Below are 17,067 nucleotides of genomic sequence, written 5' to 3' on the forward strand. Positions count from 1 at the left end.
CGTGTTTACCTGAGTGCATCCAAGCAAGCCAGATAGAGGACAGCTCCAGCCTGGAAGTCACACAGTGCTTTTAGCATAACACTACATACAAGTTAAATTCAGTTCATCCAGCAGAACCATCTGCTGTAGCAGATCTTAGGGACTGCAGCTGCCTTGCATCTTTCTGTCCCTGCCAGTGAAGAAAATCCTTCAGAAAAGCACTTTCACACCACAGTGGGAATTTTAAGAGGAGGAGGAGATAGCCTCATCACTGTGACCTCAAAGCAGCATTTTTTAAAAACAAAACAAACTACACATAAGCAATGGCATTTCAGAACTGCTAGTGAAGGACTATTTCTACAAGCACAGATAACGTCTCATCTGTAAGGAGATTCTCACAGTGGAAGCATGCCAACAGAAGATACATGTAACTTCTTGGAAGAAATTTAAACCTGGCTGGTGAAGTTTATTTTTGCTAAATTACAAACTGTGCACAGATTTATACAAAGTGGATTTAATTAAGATAGGTCAAATTAATGGAAGGCTATCAAATACAAACTGGGGGTGGAATGCTGGACTTCAGCTTTGCTTACGTCAGTTGTAAGCTCTTATGTCAAATAGCTTTGGAGAGATAAATAAGTGAATGGATGGACTGCATTCCAGTATTAACTGTTCTGTTTAGACTGATGAGGCTACCATGACTAATTTGAAGACATTATGATGCTTCTATATCCAGTGGCAGCACTGCATGAAATGACTTCAGCAGACATCAAACCTCATCTGCTCAGTTTCATTTCTTTCCTTGTGCTACCATAGCTTGTCCAAGCATACAGAACCTGGATTAGGGAATAAATCTGCCCAAAATTTAACTGCCACAGGCAGATCAGTTATTCTATTTCTAGTCCACGTATCTTAGACCAAGAAATACAAGATCTTTTAAGGACTGCTGAATTACAAATCCTACAGATTTGTGTCCATAAATCCACTGCAGGCCCCATCCATCATAGGCAAAAGCTATGGGGTCCGACAGCTGAGCTTAAACATTTCATGACAACCTATTACTCTCACCTCTCCAGAAGGACACCTTTCTCACAGCAGAATGGGTGCTGGGGCTTCAGCTGCTCCCTTCCACTAGGTTACAATGCACTAAATACAAGTTCCTGACAAGATAGCAAAATACAAACTGAGGGGCTGGATACAACCCAAGTTGTAAAGACCCTTCAAGAGTTTGATTTAATCTCTGAAGAGTCCTCCTTTCCCCTTTTATCAAGGTGTCCTGGTTTAAGCCCAGCCAGTAACAAAGCACTGCAAAGCCGCTCGCTCACTCCTTCCCACCAGCCCAGGAGTGATGAGGAGAAAATGTAAAGAAAAGCTCGTGGGTCGAGACAAGGACAGGGAGGGATCACTCACCACTTATGGTCACGGGCAAAAGACAGGCTCAACTTGGGGAAGAAACAAAAGCAATTTAATTTACTACCAATCAAATCAAAACAAGGACACTAAGAAGTAAAACCAAACCTTAGAAGACCCTCCCCCCACCCCTCCCTCCTTCCTGGCTCAACTCCACTCCCCTACCTCCTCCCCTCCAGTGGTGCAGGGGGATGGGGAATGGGGGTTGGGGTCAGTTCATCACACGTTGTCTCTGCTGCTCCTTCCTCCTCAGGGGCAGAACTCCTCACTCTCCCGCTGCTCCAGCATGTGGTCCCTCCCACAGGAGACAGTTCTCCATGAACTTCTCCAACATGGGTCCTTCCCATGGGCTGCAGTCCTTCAGGCACAGACTGCTCCAGCGTGGGCTTCCCCACGGAGTCCTGGCCATCTTGGGGGGCATCCTCCTGCTCCAGCGTAGGCTCCTCTCTCCCCAGGCTGCAGGTGGGCATCTGCTCCCCTGCTCCCCAGTATGGGCTGGGGGCCGGGACAGCCTGCCATCTCACCATGGGCTGCAAGGGCATCCCCTCCTTCGGCGCACCTCTTCCCCTCCTTCACTGACCTCAGTATCTGCAGAAGGGTTCCTCTCACATTCCCATCTCCTCCCCTACCGCAGGTTCCCCTTCTTAACTATATTACCCCACAGACACTACCACTGTTGCTGATGAGCTCGGCCTTGGCCAGACGTGGGTCCAACTTGGAGCTGGCGAAGCCTCTAGAAGCTTCTCACAGGAGCCACTCCTGCTACCAAAACCCCAGGACACAAACTCAAAACACAAGGTTTAAAAAACCCCCACCAAACCCAAAATAACCAAAACACCCTAAAACAAACAAAAAAAGGACTACTAACCCACACATTCCTTTATAATGAAACTGACAAACAGCAAAAGCAGACTAGCGAGGATTTTTAAATTTAAAGTGTTTAATTATTTTGCATAAAGACAAAATGCCAAAAATGTTACACATCCCTTATTTACAATCATCATAAACCACATGAAAGCATGCACACTGCAACAACAAGGTTCTAAATATTACTTCTTAAAAAAGTGCTATACAGACATGTTCCTTGCATACGCACACTCTGCACTCTGTGGTGTGTGACTGAGCCACCCTTGTGCTGGGACACTACCGAACCCCGTGCTCGAGCATGCCTGGAAATAATGTTCTGGAAGGGACTGGGAGTAGTTTCTGGGGAAGCAGTTTACTTCCACATCAGTAGTACAATGGGCTTTTGGCACTTGGGTACACTACCAGCCCCACAGCAAGGCTGCTGTGTGTCATCCCTAGCACTGCCACAGTTCTGCAGTGGCCTTGCGAAAAGCCAAACAAAACTGCAAAGAGACAATTCCCAGCTCTAGTGGATATTTCTACCCCAGTACGTGCTACATAAAATGCCACAAGGACTGTAAGAAATTCCTGAAACTGGTACATGAATCTGGTCTAAACTCCACTATAGCCACATCCCTCACTTTGACCTCTTAATCACAGTGCTAGAAAAGTAAAACAAAGGAGAGCCTATCTCAACACTGTCACAACCCTTAGCCTGGACACCCCATGCCCAAGGGCAGCTCCAAACCTGCAAATAATGCTGCTCATCTCCAATTCCTGCAGGAACAGCAGGCCCTGAACTCATCCTTTTATACTCTTAGCAGTAGCTTGGCTCTTTGGGTCAGGCTGCAACACACAAAAAAGCAAAATCTAGGTATTTAGGCTTTGCTGCTGTTCGAACAGTTGGGGATCTGATTTTGATAAACCATCTACCTTTTCCTTCTCTTCTCTCACTAGGCTTAGGCAAATGCTAGTTTAACATATCTTATCTCAGAGAAAGGTAAATAAGCCAAATGGATGATCACCCAATCCAAAAGCTAAGAACAGTTTGTCTTTAACAACTGCAGAAAGGTTGAAATTATCTACATTCTTCTGAAGCAGTTCTTCAGGTTGGATGTACAATTCTGGTCCAGTAAAGGAAACAGGGTTTAACTCCTTGGATTAAGGGATGGAATTCTTCAGTTTGACTCAATATTGGACCAATTCACCAGCATGACATTAGTGTGCTCTAAGTAGCACGATCTCCAAATGGCGACAGCAGGATCCATCAACTGAAGTAGCCTTTACAATATGATGTACATGTCACCTGCCAACGCAGGTACAGCAGAAACATTCTCACAAAAGCTTTAAGGAACATCATCATCATTGTAGCACACGCTTAATGAAATCTGAAGTTTTGCACCTGAGGCAGAGCGTGCAGAAAACAATCTATCCTTAAAGATCTGGAGAAACCTGGACAAAAAGGTAGATAACAGCATTTTATAAATACAATATATCTAGTCATTAACAGCAAAACATTTACTCTTTTAAGCTGTAATGTTACAGTAGCAGTAAATGAACAAAGCACTACATATGGTGAGCTTAAAGCACAGTATAAAAGACAAAGCCATATTGTCCATACTAAATAAAGTGTTATAGATCGTATGAACACTTTGAGAACAGAAATTATGGTAAAAACAAAGAGAGTACCGCATACCCTATATTCCTAAAGTATTTGTCAAAGAGAAAATGAAGCAGTTGAGCCTATCTTTCCCAACCCCTCACATCTTTTTCACCTAAATGTCATTATTAATTCATAAAATATATTTTTCTCTCAATTCTAATTAACACATTCTTGCCATGTCTTAAGTGTCCTACTAACTAAGGTTTTTTTCCTTTAAAAAGCAACCAGACACATTCAAAATTATGGACATTTGTTTTTCCTGTTTAAGACATACATTTTCTTTTAGCAAAAAGGCAGGTGGTGTGGAATTCTACCATGTAACCCACTATCTGGTTTTCAAGGCACATTCACCTTCCACAGATGAAGTTTGTGCCATTTGAGAGTTAGAGCTCATCACACCTAAAAAACATTTTTAAAGGCAGCGTCTCTCTAAATATTGATCTTTACATTCCAGGAAACCAACGTGTTGCTCCACAGAGAAGCTATTTAATTCACTTTCTACATTTTACATGTCAAAGATATTTTTTCAATTAGAATGAGTGATTACGAACCCACTGAATATATATAGTCCTAAACAGAGACTTATTTACAACAGAGACAACTGCAAAGCAGCTAAATATCAACTATCTAAAAGATGAGAAAGGCTCTCTTAACTGTGATGTATAGAGGCATGCTTCTTTTACCTGCACATATCACCTTATGCTGATTGCACATTTGCTGACTGTAAATCTCTTCCTCTTTCAGTGCAGATCTTGCGCAACTGCACCAGTTTTCCAAGACTTCATCTGCTGATCTCAGAGTACATCCCTATTCTTCAAATAGTCTTCTGTCACAGCAGAAAGTCCTTCTTCCATACTTCTATATACAGAGAGACTAGGTATTTTCAAATATCGAATTAGCACTTCAAAAAAATGAATCCATATTAAGTCTTATTTATGCTCAAAGAATTTAAATTAAAAATCAAGAAAGTTAATACAAGAATGCCATTAGCACAATTTTTTAAAAGCTCCACCTACCTTTTCCTCATATTGCTAGAATTCAAAATTTAAGTAGTGTAAAACTAATTGTGCACTGTATTCTTAATACCATAGTCTTAATGAGTTTTCTTATGCAAAATATTGCAAGATCACTGTTAAACAGACATTTAGATCCTAGTTCATAATGTTTCAGAGCCTACATTAAACATAGATTGAAGACAATCAAGTTACACAAATACTCTCTGCTAATAAAAGCTGTTTGATTCGAGATTACTAACCATCCTATTAATGCACCACAGGAACCTACAGTCCAAGAGAAAATTTTCATTGAAATCTACTGCTGCAGATGCAAAGTTATGACTTCATCACAAAAATATTAAGAGGCAGAAAAGCTGCTACTGAAATAATTAAAAAACCTGGTACTTTTCATTTGGGTGATAATATAAAACACATTTTCTGGCTGAACAGGTAAATATTTCAATTTACTAAGTCCGAAATATTAGATCTTTCAATTGAGGTGCTGCATTAAACACAAGAAGATGGGATAAAATACTAATATGATAAAGAGAGCAACTGATCTGCTTTAACTGAACAGTTGGATTCTGTAGAATGATACTGCATATGGGCTACTGAAACAGAACAGGCAAAATAAGTAGTCAGCATGAACTCACCTCAATATTTAAATTTTTTTCCTCATTATTCTATCTTCAGCACTTGCACTTCCCCATTCCCTTTCAGGGTATTCTGATGGATGTCCTTCCAATAAACTGCTACAAAGTTTAAGCCTACAAATACAAAAAACCCTGAAGTGGCTTTATTATGGTAACATTTTTATACTAAATACAGATACAACCTGCTATTTACTCTAATACAGACTATAACATGAGAAAATAAGGACAGAATTTTACCACACAACATATAAATATTGGCCAACACATCCCTAATAGTTAAAAAAAAAAATGTTTATAATAAAAACTTGGATTGAAATGCAGCAATAAAGCAACTATGCTTCTAACTTACTACACAAAAGAAAGCCCCTGATTGATGAGCTGCATTTTATACCTCTCCAGCCTGCAGTCTGTATCTCTGCAAGTTTTGCTGTCAGGCAGAAAGAAGTTGGTTTTTTTCTGTTTCTGATTGTTCCATCCTGAACAACAACTGGCTGGAATCGGGTCACTGCATAAAAACAAACAACTATCATTGTTGTCAGCTACAAAACAACTTAATCTCTAAGGAGACAGAGAGGAAGTTTTCAGCTCCTAGGCTGAGGAAGTGAGAGGCTAGTAACAACCATGGGGACCAATTCTGTAAAATGCCATTGCTTTCCATAAAACAAAAAGGGTGAATAGGGCTCATCATCTTTCAGCATTACTTAATGGCAGAAGCAGCAGAAAGCAACCGATGGAGAGTCAGACTGGAAAAAGCCAAGTATACTCAAAGAACAAAAATAACAACCAAACATACCACATGTTGGAGGAAACATAAGGAGAGAAAAAAGAACAGTATTACACAGTGAAGACAGACAAAAAAAAAGCAAAGGACACCTTCACAGCACAAGCAATAAACAGAAAGTCACAATCATTATGGTATTTACCTTGTTATTTCTATACCATGTTGTACTGTCATTACTTCATCATCTTCACCAAAGGCTTCCCACTCTGAGCACTTTGAAAAAGCCTCCTGATGTCCTGATTCGGTAAGACTAGAAAGAAAATGAAAAGGTCTCAAACCATGGACCTTTGCAACACAGTTCCTCTTAATTCTTCTCAAGATAAGGGGGCTAAGTAGAGAGAAAAACCCACACCTGTATAAACATTTTTACTAAGGTTAGTGTGAGAAGTCTACTAAACCCCAAGGAACTTAAATCATAGTTCCAGTTTTCTGGTGGTTCTGACAAAACTTTGTATAGAGTTTAAACCATGCTCTCCTCTACATTGCCTATCATTTCTCAATTATAGGAAGACTTCTTATGCAGCAGCTAGGAACGGGGAAAAAAGGGAATATGATTAAGACCAATCACTAGAGGAGCAGTTTAATTCCTGAACAACTTAGAATAATGAAGGTGTTAGCCTAAAGAACTCTACCCTTCTGTTATCCATTTTTGAATGTTAACCTCACTCTGTCCCAGTCCCAGACTGGGCAACCAATTCCTTGTTGTTCCAACAAGCATTTTCTTCCATACCACCTTTCATAAGGCAGGGAAAAGCTTAATCAAAATACACAAAGCTTCTTTCATATCCCTTCATGAATACTCATTCTCTGTAATACCTGTAGCAAACGTTAACATGGTAATAATTAAATAGGCAGCAAGTTTCAGTATTCGCTGACAGTTATGAGCGCACACTGAGCTTCATTCCCTTACCATTATGTTCATCAACTTGTACACACTCTGAATGCCAAAAAGCAGAATGCAGTGCATGTAAGAGATACGAGAAATAAGTATGGCAGATGCCTAAGAATTTCAGAATTACAACCTCTGAAGCACAAACCATGTTCCATGAGAAATCAAGAACAACACATTAGCATTGCCTAAATCTACGCACAAAAACCAACCTATGTTGTGTCTTCTGACACTGAAGTTTCTTCACCTTTGCAATGGACCACTGTAAATATTTGCTATCATACAACACAATTATTCTGGCATGACTTCCCTTCCTCATTAAATTGCACACACATTTATATAAAATTAAAACTATTTAACAATTGGAGGGATAAATACCATTCATATTCCAAAAGTCGGTTCATAATATCAATATATCTCCATATGGAGAATCATTTCATACCTTTCCAGTGTGTGGTACATATGCACATAATGGTTTTTACTCTGTGAAACCACAGGGGAGTCAGAATTGTTTCTTTTTCTGCGTTTCCATACTGGAGAAGAATCGGGAGAACAGGGGCTACAAAAATAAGACAGATTTTATGCACACAACGTTTTTTCATCTGTGTTTAAATGCTTATCAGAGTTCTGCAAAATAATGGTACATGCTACACAGGAAGACCTTTTTTGAGGTATGATTCTTCAGGCACAACAGAAGAACACAGAAAATAGCTCAAATTTTGTTAACGACTCCACTATATTTTGGAAAGCGAACCCAGTCATAACCTCAGAAGAAACTGGGAAGCAGAACTATTTTCAGCTCCACATGCATGTCCCCAGAACAAGATACCTCAGTAAACAGGGAAGTGCATGAGGTGCTTCACTGTTAAGTCTCCCTGCTGTTCTGCAGATGGGCATAATACCATTAATTAAGGATGGTCACTCCTGCTTCTAAAAAAGGTATCCTCCTCTCAGCACTTGCCAACAGTGCTTAAAGAAACCTCAGCGCTCCACTCTATAAACAGACAAGCTGAAAAAACACTGCTTTTCCTGCTGTTAATAATGCAATTCTGTAACACTTGTAATTATTCTGCATTCAATGCTCTGCACCAGTGACGGATTACGTTCAAGAGCAAAAGTGCCAAACTCTGAAGCTGAGCATTAACTGCTCTCCCTCACTAAACTTTTCCCACAAAAAACTGACAGCATTAACACGTATTGAATTATTTCAGTAAGTTAACCACAGAAGTTTTATCTCATACCTCTCCAATGTGTAGTCAGTTTGCCTACATTCATCTTCACCCTCATTTCTTTTCTGCTTCTCGTCAAATACAAAGGAGCCAGAAAAATCCTCGTCTTTGCAGAACCATTCCTGGGAACTGCCTGAGGGTTCTGTACTACTAAAAACCAGGGGAGGAAAAAAGGATTTAAAATACTACCCATCTGGCTTAGCACTCCAAGCAGAAGACAGTTAAGCTGCAGTAATAACTGACAGTTCATTTCATATGACATCCAAACAGTGCAAACAACTGCAACTTCCACCATAGGTCAATTACAACACAGCTAAAACTATTTACGCAATGCAGTTACAGAGCTAATAGAATTCCATTCACTCATTTCCTCCCAATTTACCAGTCCAAATCTTGTAAAGTATTAGGTGGTGTCAATTAGCAGAGCTAGCCTTGTTAGAGAAATTCAAAGTTCTGAAAAGACAAAAAAAATTTCCGTCTTGAACACAGTTGCCACTCTCCTGCAAAGAGCACAGAAATCTCTCTCTAATCTTCTTACACTTCTCAAATCCTCTAACATATTGTTACTGCAGGAGAAAGGTGGTTCCACTGACATCAGAAAAAGGGAATATGGAAAGGTTATCAAGGTCAAGGAATAGTCATCACTGAATTTCTGCTTATGCCTATCCCTTTCTAGAAAAATAATTTTACCTTGTGCTCACCAGTGTAAACACACAGGTGAATGTAGTGTACTACTGCAGACAGACCAAATGCCTTCCTTCCCAAAACGCTTTATTGGAGATGAATTTAGACTAAATAATGGGAATATCTTCAAGATATAACTAACAAGATTCAAAAGGAAAACAAAGCATTCAGGGAGACTCCCATTTCTGAGCCTGATCAACTCAGTTAGGAATGCTCTAAAGGAAACAGAGTCCTCCTGTGAAGCAAGAGACATGTACTGACTTAATTCACCCATACACACACTGGCTGCAGATCCCAGGTTTCTTCAGTAGGAGGATCCCAGGCATGCAGTGCAATCTTCCACAGCCTGATCTGCTGGTCCCAGGATCTACGGCTGTACTTCTTAAATTTGTTGGGAGTTCTAGGATGAACTCCTGGTATTCGCTGATTCCTGTAAATACACAGTAACATTTATTATTTCAGAACATGATTTTTCTGCTTAAAAAAAAATATCTTCCGTCCATCAGATGACACAGGCATCAGTGGCCTAAGAAATAGAATTTTCATATTTTTAAACACTTAACTGAAACACTATATTGTAAAACACTGTCAAAAACAGACAACACAAGCAACAACTAACAGTAACATGCTGAGTCAGACCTGAGGTTCTTCCAGTCCAGCACTCTGATAGATGCCAAAAGCAGATCCCTAAGGCCCATGGAAAAATATGAAACAGAAGCAGCATAACTCATACCCCTTCAACAGTATCCCAGCCTCCAGCTACTTCTATCTCAGTTTTCCCGAGTCATGTGCAGTTTCTTTGTATTTAGTATTGTACTGAGTCTGGCTGGGATGGAGTTAACTTCCTTCATAGCAGTCCCTGTAGTGCTGTATTTCAGATTTATGGCTAAAATAGTGCTGGTAACACACTAATTTTTGGTTATTGCTAAACAGTGCTTGTACAGCTTCAAGACCTTCTCTTTTTCCCCACTCTGCCCCACCCCCTCCCACAGCCACTAAGTTGAGGGTGAACAAGAAGTTAAGAGGGGGAACTGCTGGGACAGCTGACTCAAATTACCCAAAGAGATATTCCACACCATGTAAGGTCATGCTCAAAAACTAAAATCAGGGCAGAGGAAGAAGGGGAGGTGTCTTCCAAAGTAGTTGCTGCTCATAGACTGCCAGGGCACCAGTCTGCCTGTGGGAGGTAGCGAGTGATTGCATTTGCATCACTTGCTTTCCCTCCCCCTTTTTTTCCTTCACCTGTTAAACTGCCCTTATCTCAATCCATCAGTTTTCTCTACTGCTCTTATTCTTTCCCCATCCCACTGGGAGAGGGAGGGAGCAAGTAGCTGTGTGGGTACTTGGCTGCTGGCAAGGGTCAACCCGCAAGTATCTTCAGTGAACTTTTATTCCACCATTGTCTACGCACTGTTACAATGGGGATTGCTGTAATTCTAAACAGCATTTGTCTTCTGGGAGTATAGAAAACAAAGTCACCTCATTCTCTGGGTAAAATGTAAACGATATGCCCTTCCACTGAATCTACACTGGGCAGACACTGTAACAATGCTGTCTGGGATGACCCCATGGCTGGAAGTGCTATTTCTCAGGTAGTATCTCAAAGCAGATCCTGACCACCAAACATTACTAGAGAGCTCACTTAAACTGTATCTTCAGTACAAAATAATCCTGTTTATAGTCCTACCATACTGGAGTCAGCTTTATGCCTGGAAGGAAGCATATTACAATAATGTTTTAAATCATACCAAGTACCTTGGTCTCAGGTGGCTCCCCCTACCAGCTTCACAGATCAATGTACTTAGCCATAGCACTTTTTCTAAGATAAACACATCCTGCTAAGGAACAGGATTAAACTACCCTGTTACAATGCCACCCAGAACACTTTTTTTTTCTTTTAAGTTTATCCCATGTTTTTTCTGAACGCTGTTCTCATCCTTTCCTATGCTCCAACTATGATTTAACTGATCACAGCACAGTTATGCAAGTGCCAGGCATCACCATAAGAGTGGCTGCAGTCCTACCACTGATGACAAAGTGACAAGCAAAATTACAATTCACAAAGCGATCCAAGACTCTTTGAAGAAAAGTGTTACTGAAGATTTAATGATTATATGCTATCTGTGATCATTTACAGTATCTGTTGTTGATTTTTCATCATCTAGTCTAATCTTTCAAGTTTTGCTCAACAACAAGCTTGCAGTGTGCACTGCACTTGGATAGCAATTTCCACAACAGACTCTTAGAGGTAGAATCCACAGAAAGCTGGCAAATATAAGTTGCAAGCCATATTTAGAAAAACACCTCTAAAAGTAACCCTCAAAACAAAAAGCCAAGAACACAAATGCACATCCACACATTAGTACAGACTAGTTTCTGAACCTTGACAGCTCTGCAGTAAGCAGAGGGGGCTGGCTACGAAATCTTGATTTAAGTGCCACAATTCACAGACTCTGAAGCCCAAAGTGGAATAACAGAGAAAGCAAGAAATCCAGGTTTTGATCTGTTAGTTACTGATGAATCATTGAAGACTGGTTTCCTTACCAATACTTAAATGCAAGGCTTTATTCAGTCCTCATTTAAAGCTGTCATTTCCTGCTATCAATTAACTTCACACTGGCCTAGCAACACAGTCACCAGAAGCATCACAGGGAGGTTATTAATACAGAGTTTATTTGAAGTATATTTGCTACTGGCAACAGCAATACACAAAGAAAACATTTAGCTTTAAATGTTCCCTATCTAAATTTGCTCCTATGCAGAAAATACCTGGCTTCTCTTTGACAAAAATCAACTGATTTTAAGTTTTCTTCAGTTACTGTTCATAGAATTTTAAGAGAACTAAAGCTGTATGCTTACCTACACACACATCAGGACATAGTTAAGAGTTTATTTGGGAATGTGCAACACAGTGCAACTTACTTTGGAACTTCTTTAATGTATCTGTCATATGCAAGGGTATTCTTTCCAAAATTGATCTGTTTTTGTCTTCTCCTCAGAACCACTTCATCTGTTTCCCTTTCAGCTGGATTAGCAGAATCACTTGAAACAGAACTTAAAAATAAAAATTAGAATTAAGTTGAAAAGAACCTTAATAACTTTACAAGTTATATAAACACATACTGTAGAACTACATGCATTCTTACTCTGATAGACAGTAAGCACAACTCCTACTTCACTAGTTTACAGAAGTGAAAGTTGTACCAACCAAATGAATCACTACAAAAGGTTTTGCAAGTTCATGCAGTTGCTCAGGTTTGTAACAAGTAAACATACACAGGAGGGTACTGGTGCTAGAGCTGCCTTACTAGAAGCTTACAGCTAGTCCTACAGCAAGCAAATCAAATGATACATGATTATTGCTTACATGTGTAACAACCTTCTAATATAAATACGAAAAATCTTAAACTCAGTAGAACAAAGATGGATAATATAAAGGAGGATAGCTTGAATGACCTTAACAGCCATTTCTCTCTCCAAGACATGATGGCTGATTTTCATTTTTCCTTTCACTATTCCAGTATTTTCTGTTATGGAAAGCTGTAATGAATATGCAATTTAAGCTGAAAAAGAGAATCTGAAATGATCATACAAGTAGCTTTTGAGATAAGACTTCTCAGTGCTACTTTCTCCTTACGGCTTCCTTCAGGCTTGATATGAAACAGCTTGGCTGTGTTTCAAATCTTCACTAATGCATGTAAAGTAGCTGGACATCATCAGATGGTTATTGCTAAAACCAAAGCAACAACAGTTAATAATTGCTCAATACCCACTTTGTCATTTTTTTATTTGATGTCCTCATAGTTTTGCCTTCTTCAGTTCTACTTTCCCAGTCTGGGCAACTAGAAAGAGGCCTAGAATGTTCTGGTGTTGCAGAGCTAGAAAACAATTGAGAATTCAATATGAACATTTGTTGCTCATAACATATTTAATGAACAGGAACTTTAATAGTGGACAAAAACTGCTCCACAATTGTAACACCATGGGCATGGCCCTACCCTATTTCATTTCAAACTCAAACAAATCAAAACACTTCAGCTGAAGTCACCTTCAGTAGTGATTTAAGACTATCAGTTTTACTTCGCAGGGAAAGAAAATGGTCACAAACTGAATTTCAATTCAGAACACAGATCTGACAATCTCTTAAAATACTGCCAGCTCAGCCAATGCGAGTACTTCGCTCTACTACTTGAGGACCTTCTCAATACTGCAATTCCATCAAAGAGCACAATTCATGAAATTACTTGAGGTCAAAATCAGTCTAATCACTGCTTTCTGTCATCAGCTAAGGACTTTGTAAAGGACTAGGGAAATGCTTAAGAAATGGAAAAATGCCCATCACAAGAGCAGAACTAACATTTTGTCAGACACCATCATATCCCAACATAATCATTTCAAGTATGTAAACTCCACTATGTAAAGCCAAAAAGTAAGTCAGGAAGCTCTTAAATAATCAGTTGGATCACTGATGTTGTCTGAGTGGAGAAACACCAGGTTCCTCATTAACTTAAAAAATATAATAAATAAAAAGTGTATAATGCTGTAATATTCTAAAGCGCTGAAAACTTCTCCTTTCAGTCTGTCATCTACTTTCAATGTTAATGCCACAACATTTAACATAAGTAATAAAAACTAGATTTAGCTTATAGTCTTACTTTCCCTAAGCAGTTTCACATCACCAGATATTATCATCCATGCTGCCAATGTCATTTTAACACGACAGAGATTCATTCCACACTAAGGAACATACCTACTCAGCAAGAGAAATACAAAATGCTGCTAGCACATCCAGTTTGACTCACAATCACAACACACTTAATATTTTTTTATGATAGCATCAAAGACATAGAAAACACTCCTGAATACAAAGGCTTTCCTAAGCTCTTCAAAAGACTCATTTATTAACTGAAGGAATATTAAACATGCCATCAGAAAAGACAATTGCTTTCCTATAATGTAATACTCAGAGATGTATAAATTATATACAAAAAGAGCGTTCATGTGCCCTCAGTGAAATATTTCATCTCTTCTAACTTACGTTCTACTCAGTTTTCTGCACATATCCAAGCACTCACCACTTTTCACCCCTCCTGTCAGACATTAAGATACCAATCTTAACCACTTCCTCCACCTTAGGTCTTTAGTCTAGAATATACAAAAGTAAACCAAAATACTCCTAGAACTACCTACCTATAAAATTTGATCTTATATCAAATTGTTCTCTGTACTGGATTACAAAAAAACAAAAAAGGTATTTACTAAAAACTGTAGTATAGCTGAATATACCGAGTGCACTGCCAAGTGAAGAGACAAACATCATGGTTTGCCCAGACTTACATATAAAGATGTGCAAGCAAAGAATAAAAAGTAACAGCATATTGCTTCAATGGGAATTTTATACTAATATTGAGGGCTTCAGCAATAAAGGGCTTCAACTACTGCCTCAGTACATACCATTTCTCTCTTTCATATGGAATACTTGCTAATATTATGGCATGTATTTCAATTAGCCAAATGGAATGGTCTACTCTTGCATAATGCAGATATCATTTGCTAACTCTGTGCTACTGTATTATTAGAAAACATTTAATTTAATCACGCCCAAGGTTTTGCGGGATTCCTAAAGAAAAGAATGCAGCAAAGTGAACATTTAAACAAACTTCACATTTATTCCTTACCTCTCCAGCCATTGGTCTAAATGCCTACACTGATATTCATCAAACACCAAAGAGTCTGAATCATTCCAGCTTCTACATTTCTGTTCTTGATGCCAGCAGTGTGGATATTTCACAGAACTAGAAAACAAGAATTTTCATCAGAAAACAAGTCACTGGTAGTCACTGAACATTGCCTAAACAAAACAAATACAATCTGCGTATCATCATTTATAGTTACAAAATGCTGATTTGGTATACAGATACGTGACTTCCGTCAACTTAACTCATTCAGGCAACACTAACTTAACAAAGGTGTTAGACAATGCAATTGCTGAAAAAAGGTCTTTGACAAATGCAATTAAGACATCAGAATTTTAAAATAAACCATTAATATTTAGGTAACCAGAAGCATACCCTTTCTCTATTTGCAAACAAAAAGGGAAGGGGAAGAAGAAACCCAGCTGAGGACTGTCACCAGCATTTATGGAACTGCTGACATGTGCCAATGTTCATAGACTGTCCTCTGTCAGCAATGCATTATTTGACATTTATATACCATTCTATCCAGTACAAAAGTTGTGGAAGAAGCAAATACAGAAACATCACTTCAACACAAGAAAACAGCATGTCTAAGGGGAATCAGGTCAAACGTTTATGTGGAAACACTTTTACACAGGAAATTCTTTACCAGACACTGCTCCAGAGTCCTCACAAGTAAGCATGGGGAAAAGGAGCTGGAGTGGGATGCCTGCAACACACTGGGAGGACAGCCAGAGATTGCTTAAGGATTAAGAGTTATCTACATTCTCCTCCTCAGTTCTGGCAGCGTTGACATCTTAAATGATAGGTTGCTAAACAAAGCGTCATCACAGCGTCTACTAGCATCAGACCTGGCTTCTGGGCTAAGGACCACACCTGCAGATCTGCCACCACCTGCCTGAGAGAATGACCCTATACTGCAGACTCCACACAGCAAACATACTGTTGCTCTGTATGTGTGAGTAAACAGTAATTGTACTGTTCTGTATGTGCAAGGTCTCTGCACTTTTTAAGTCAACAAGCGAGAGGAAAGGAAGGTTTTTGTTATTTTAATCCTGGATTAACAACCTATGTTTTCTTTCCTTTCCTCCTCCACCCTGACCGGCCTTGGGAGTTTCCCGCTCCCAGAGGGCTCAAAGTTACTGACACACAGCACAAATCGCTCACTCTGAATCATGGATCTAGGTAAAAGGACATTTTCAACACATTCGGTTTCTGCAAAGGCAGCGAACGGAAAAAACCTTCCTCTATCCACCCTCAGCAACAATTACTCAATTTAAAGACTCGAAAGAAAGAAACAAGCAGACAAAAAAGCCCAACACCTAGCACGCCTTACGTACAACACTATTTGAAAATATAGGGAAAAATGCTAACGGACAGTTACGCCTTTCAGAAATATTCCCGTATTCCTCTACCTCCAGCGCCTTGCACCACCCCCTGCCCACTGCAGCCTCAGCCTGAAGGCGAGCCCCAGCCGGGCTGAGGGCATTTCGCCAGACCCCCTCTGCCAAGGAGACTCCCTCCGGCGGGCCGCAAGGACGAGCCGACGTTTTGGCGGAGGGAGGCGAGCAGCCAGCAGCCGCCTCGCCCCGCTCCTCCTCACGGGTACCGAGGAGGACGAAGCTGAAGGCGGCGGCGACCTCCCCACCGCCCACACCCCCGCCCGCCAACACACCGGAGCCCCGGCAGCTCTACAGACGCCCTGAGGGAGTAACACCCCCGCCCTACCGCGGTAGCTCCCACCTGCGCAGCCCGCCCGGCTCCCCGCCGCCGGCGTGGCGCGGCGGGCCCCGCTGCCCGCGGAACATGGCTGAGGCAGTGGCCGCACGCCGCTGCGGAACATGGCTGCGCCCGCCGGGGAGAAGCAGCGCGCAGGCGCGGCCCTTCCTCCCGAGAGGAGGGCGCGGTGGGCAGCGCGCATGCGCAGCAGTCCTGCCGGGCGGGCTGCGCGGAGGGGGGGGTGCCGCTGCGCATGCGCACAAGCGCCCTTTGGGTGGCGTCAGGGTGCAGAGCGGGGTGAGGGCCCTGGGGTTAAAGCGTTGCTGAGGCTGGAGGGAAAAATGAGTTGTTCCTGCCAAAAAGCCGACCAGGTTTTACAGAGGGAGGGCAGGAGGAAGGCGTCGCGTCCTGCAGCCCACGCTCCTGTGATGAGGCGGCGGGGCGCAGCTTCCCTCACGCCAAGGGCACCGTCTTCCTCACAGCCCGTCCCTTGCCCCCACACAGGGCGGCTTGGACCCCCAGG

The 17,067-nt window shown here is 41.0% G+C and overlaps 1 protein-coding gene across 4 annotated transcripts; it reads right to left on the minus strand.

Moving 5' to 3' along the window:
* Positions 1–2,086: 2,086 nt before the first annotated feature.
* On the minus strand, positions 2,087–16,699 carry LOC142044704 (histone RNA hairpin-binding protein-like). Of its 4 annotated transcripts, none has more exons than XM_075057545.1 (12): positions 16,569–16,699; positions 14,808–14,924; positions 12,903–13,007; positions 12,052–12,183; positions 9,410–9,559; positions 8,458–8,595; positions 7,659–7,775; positions 6,470–6,577; positions 5,938–6,051; positions 5,547–5,660; positions 4,582–4,756; positions 2,087–3,687 (listed from the first exon to the last, which is right to left on the minus strand). In XM_075057545.1, the coding sequence occupies exons 1-10, from the start codon at positions 16,631–16,633 to the stop codon at positions 5,555–5,557; spliced, it is 1,152 nt and encodes a 383-aa protein (XP_074913646.1). In that variant the 5' UTR covers positions 16,634–16,699; the 3' UTR covers positions 2,087–3,687; positions 4,582–4,756; positions 5,547–5,554. The 4 variants fall into 4 exon arrangements, with proteins under 4 accessions (XP_074913646.1, XP_074913733.1, XP_074913823.1 ...); XM_075057632.1 differs by having other exon boundaries at positions 2,089–3,687; positions 4,582–4,771; positions 8,458–8,592; XM_075057451.1 differs by having other exon boundaries at positions 2,159–3,687; positions 4,582–4,771.
* Between the last annotated feature and the right edge of the window lie 368 nt (positions 16,700–17,067).

The sequence above is a fragment of the Buteo buteo genome, chromosome 1 (genome assembly GCF_964188355.1).
Source record: "Buteo buteo chromosome 1, bButBut1.hap1.1, whole genome shotgun sequence".
Classification (NCBI taxonomy): Eukaryota; Metazoa; Chordata; class Aves; order Accipitriformes; family Accipitridae; genus Buteo; species Buteo buteo.

Bases quoted from the DNA above. Each gene is read 5' to 3' on its own strand.
- LOC142044704 (XM_075057545.1), bottom strand. From the start codon at position 16,633: ATGTTCCGCGGGCAGCGGGGCCCGCCGCGCCACGCCGGCGGCGGGGAG. The intron at 12,184-12,902 runs GTGGGTATTGAG...TTTATTTTTAAG, and splicing joins TCAAATAAAAAAATGACAAA to TTCTGTTTCAAGTGATTCTG. The intron at 9,560-12,051 runs GTAAGTTGCACT...GTGTATTTACAG, and splicing joins TACATTAAAGAAGTTCCAAA to GAATCAGCGAATACCAGGAG.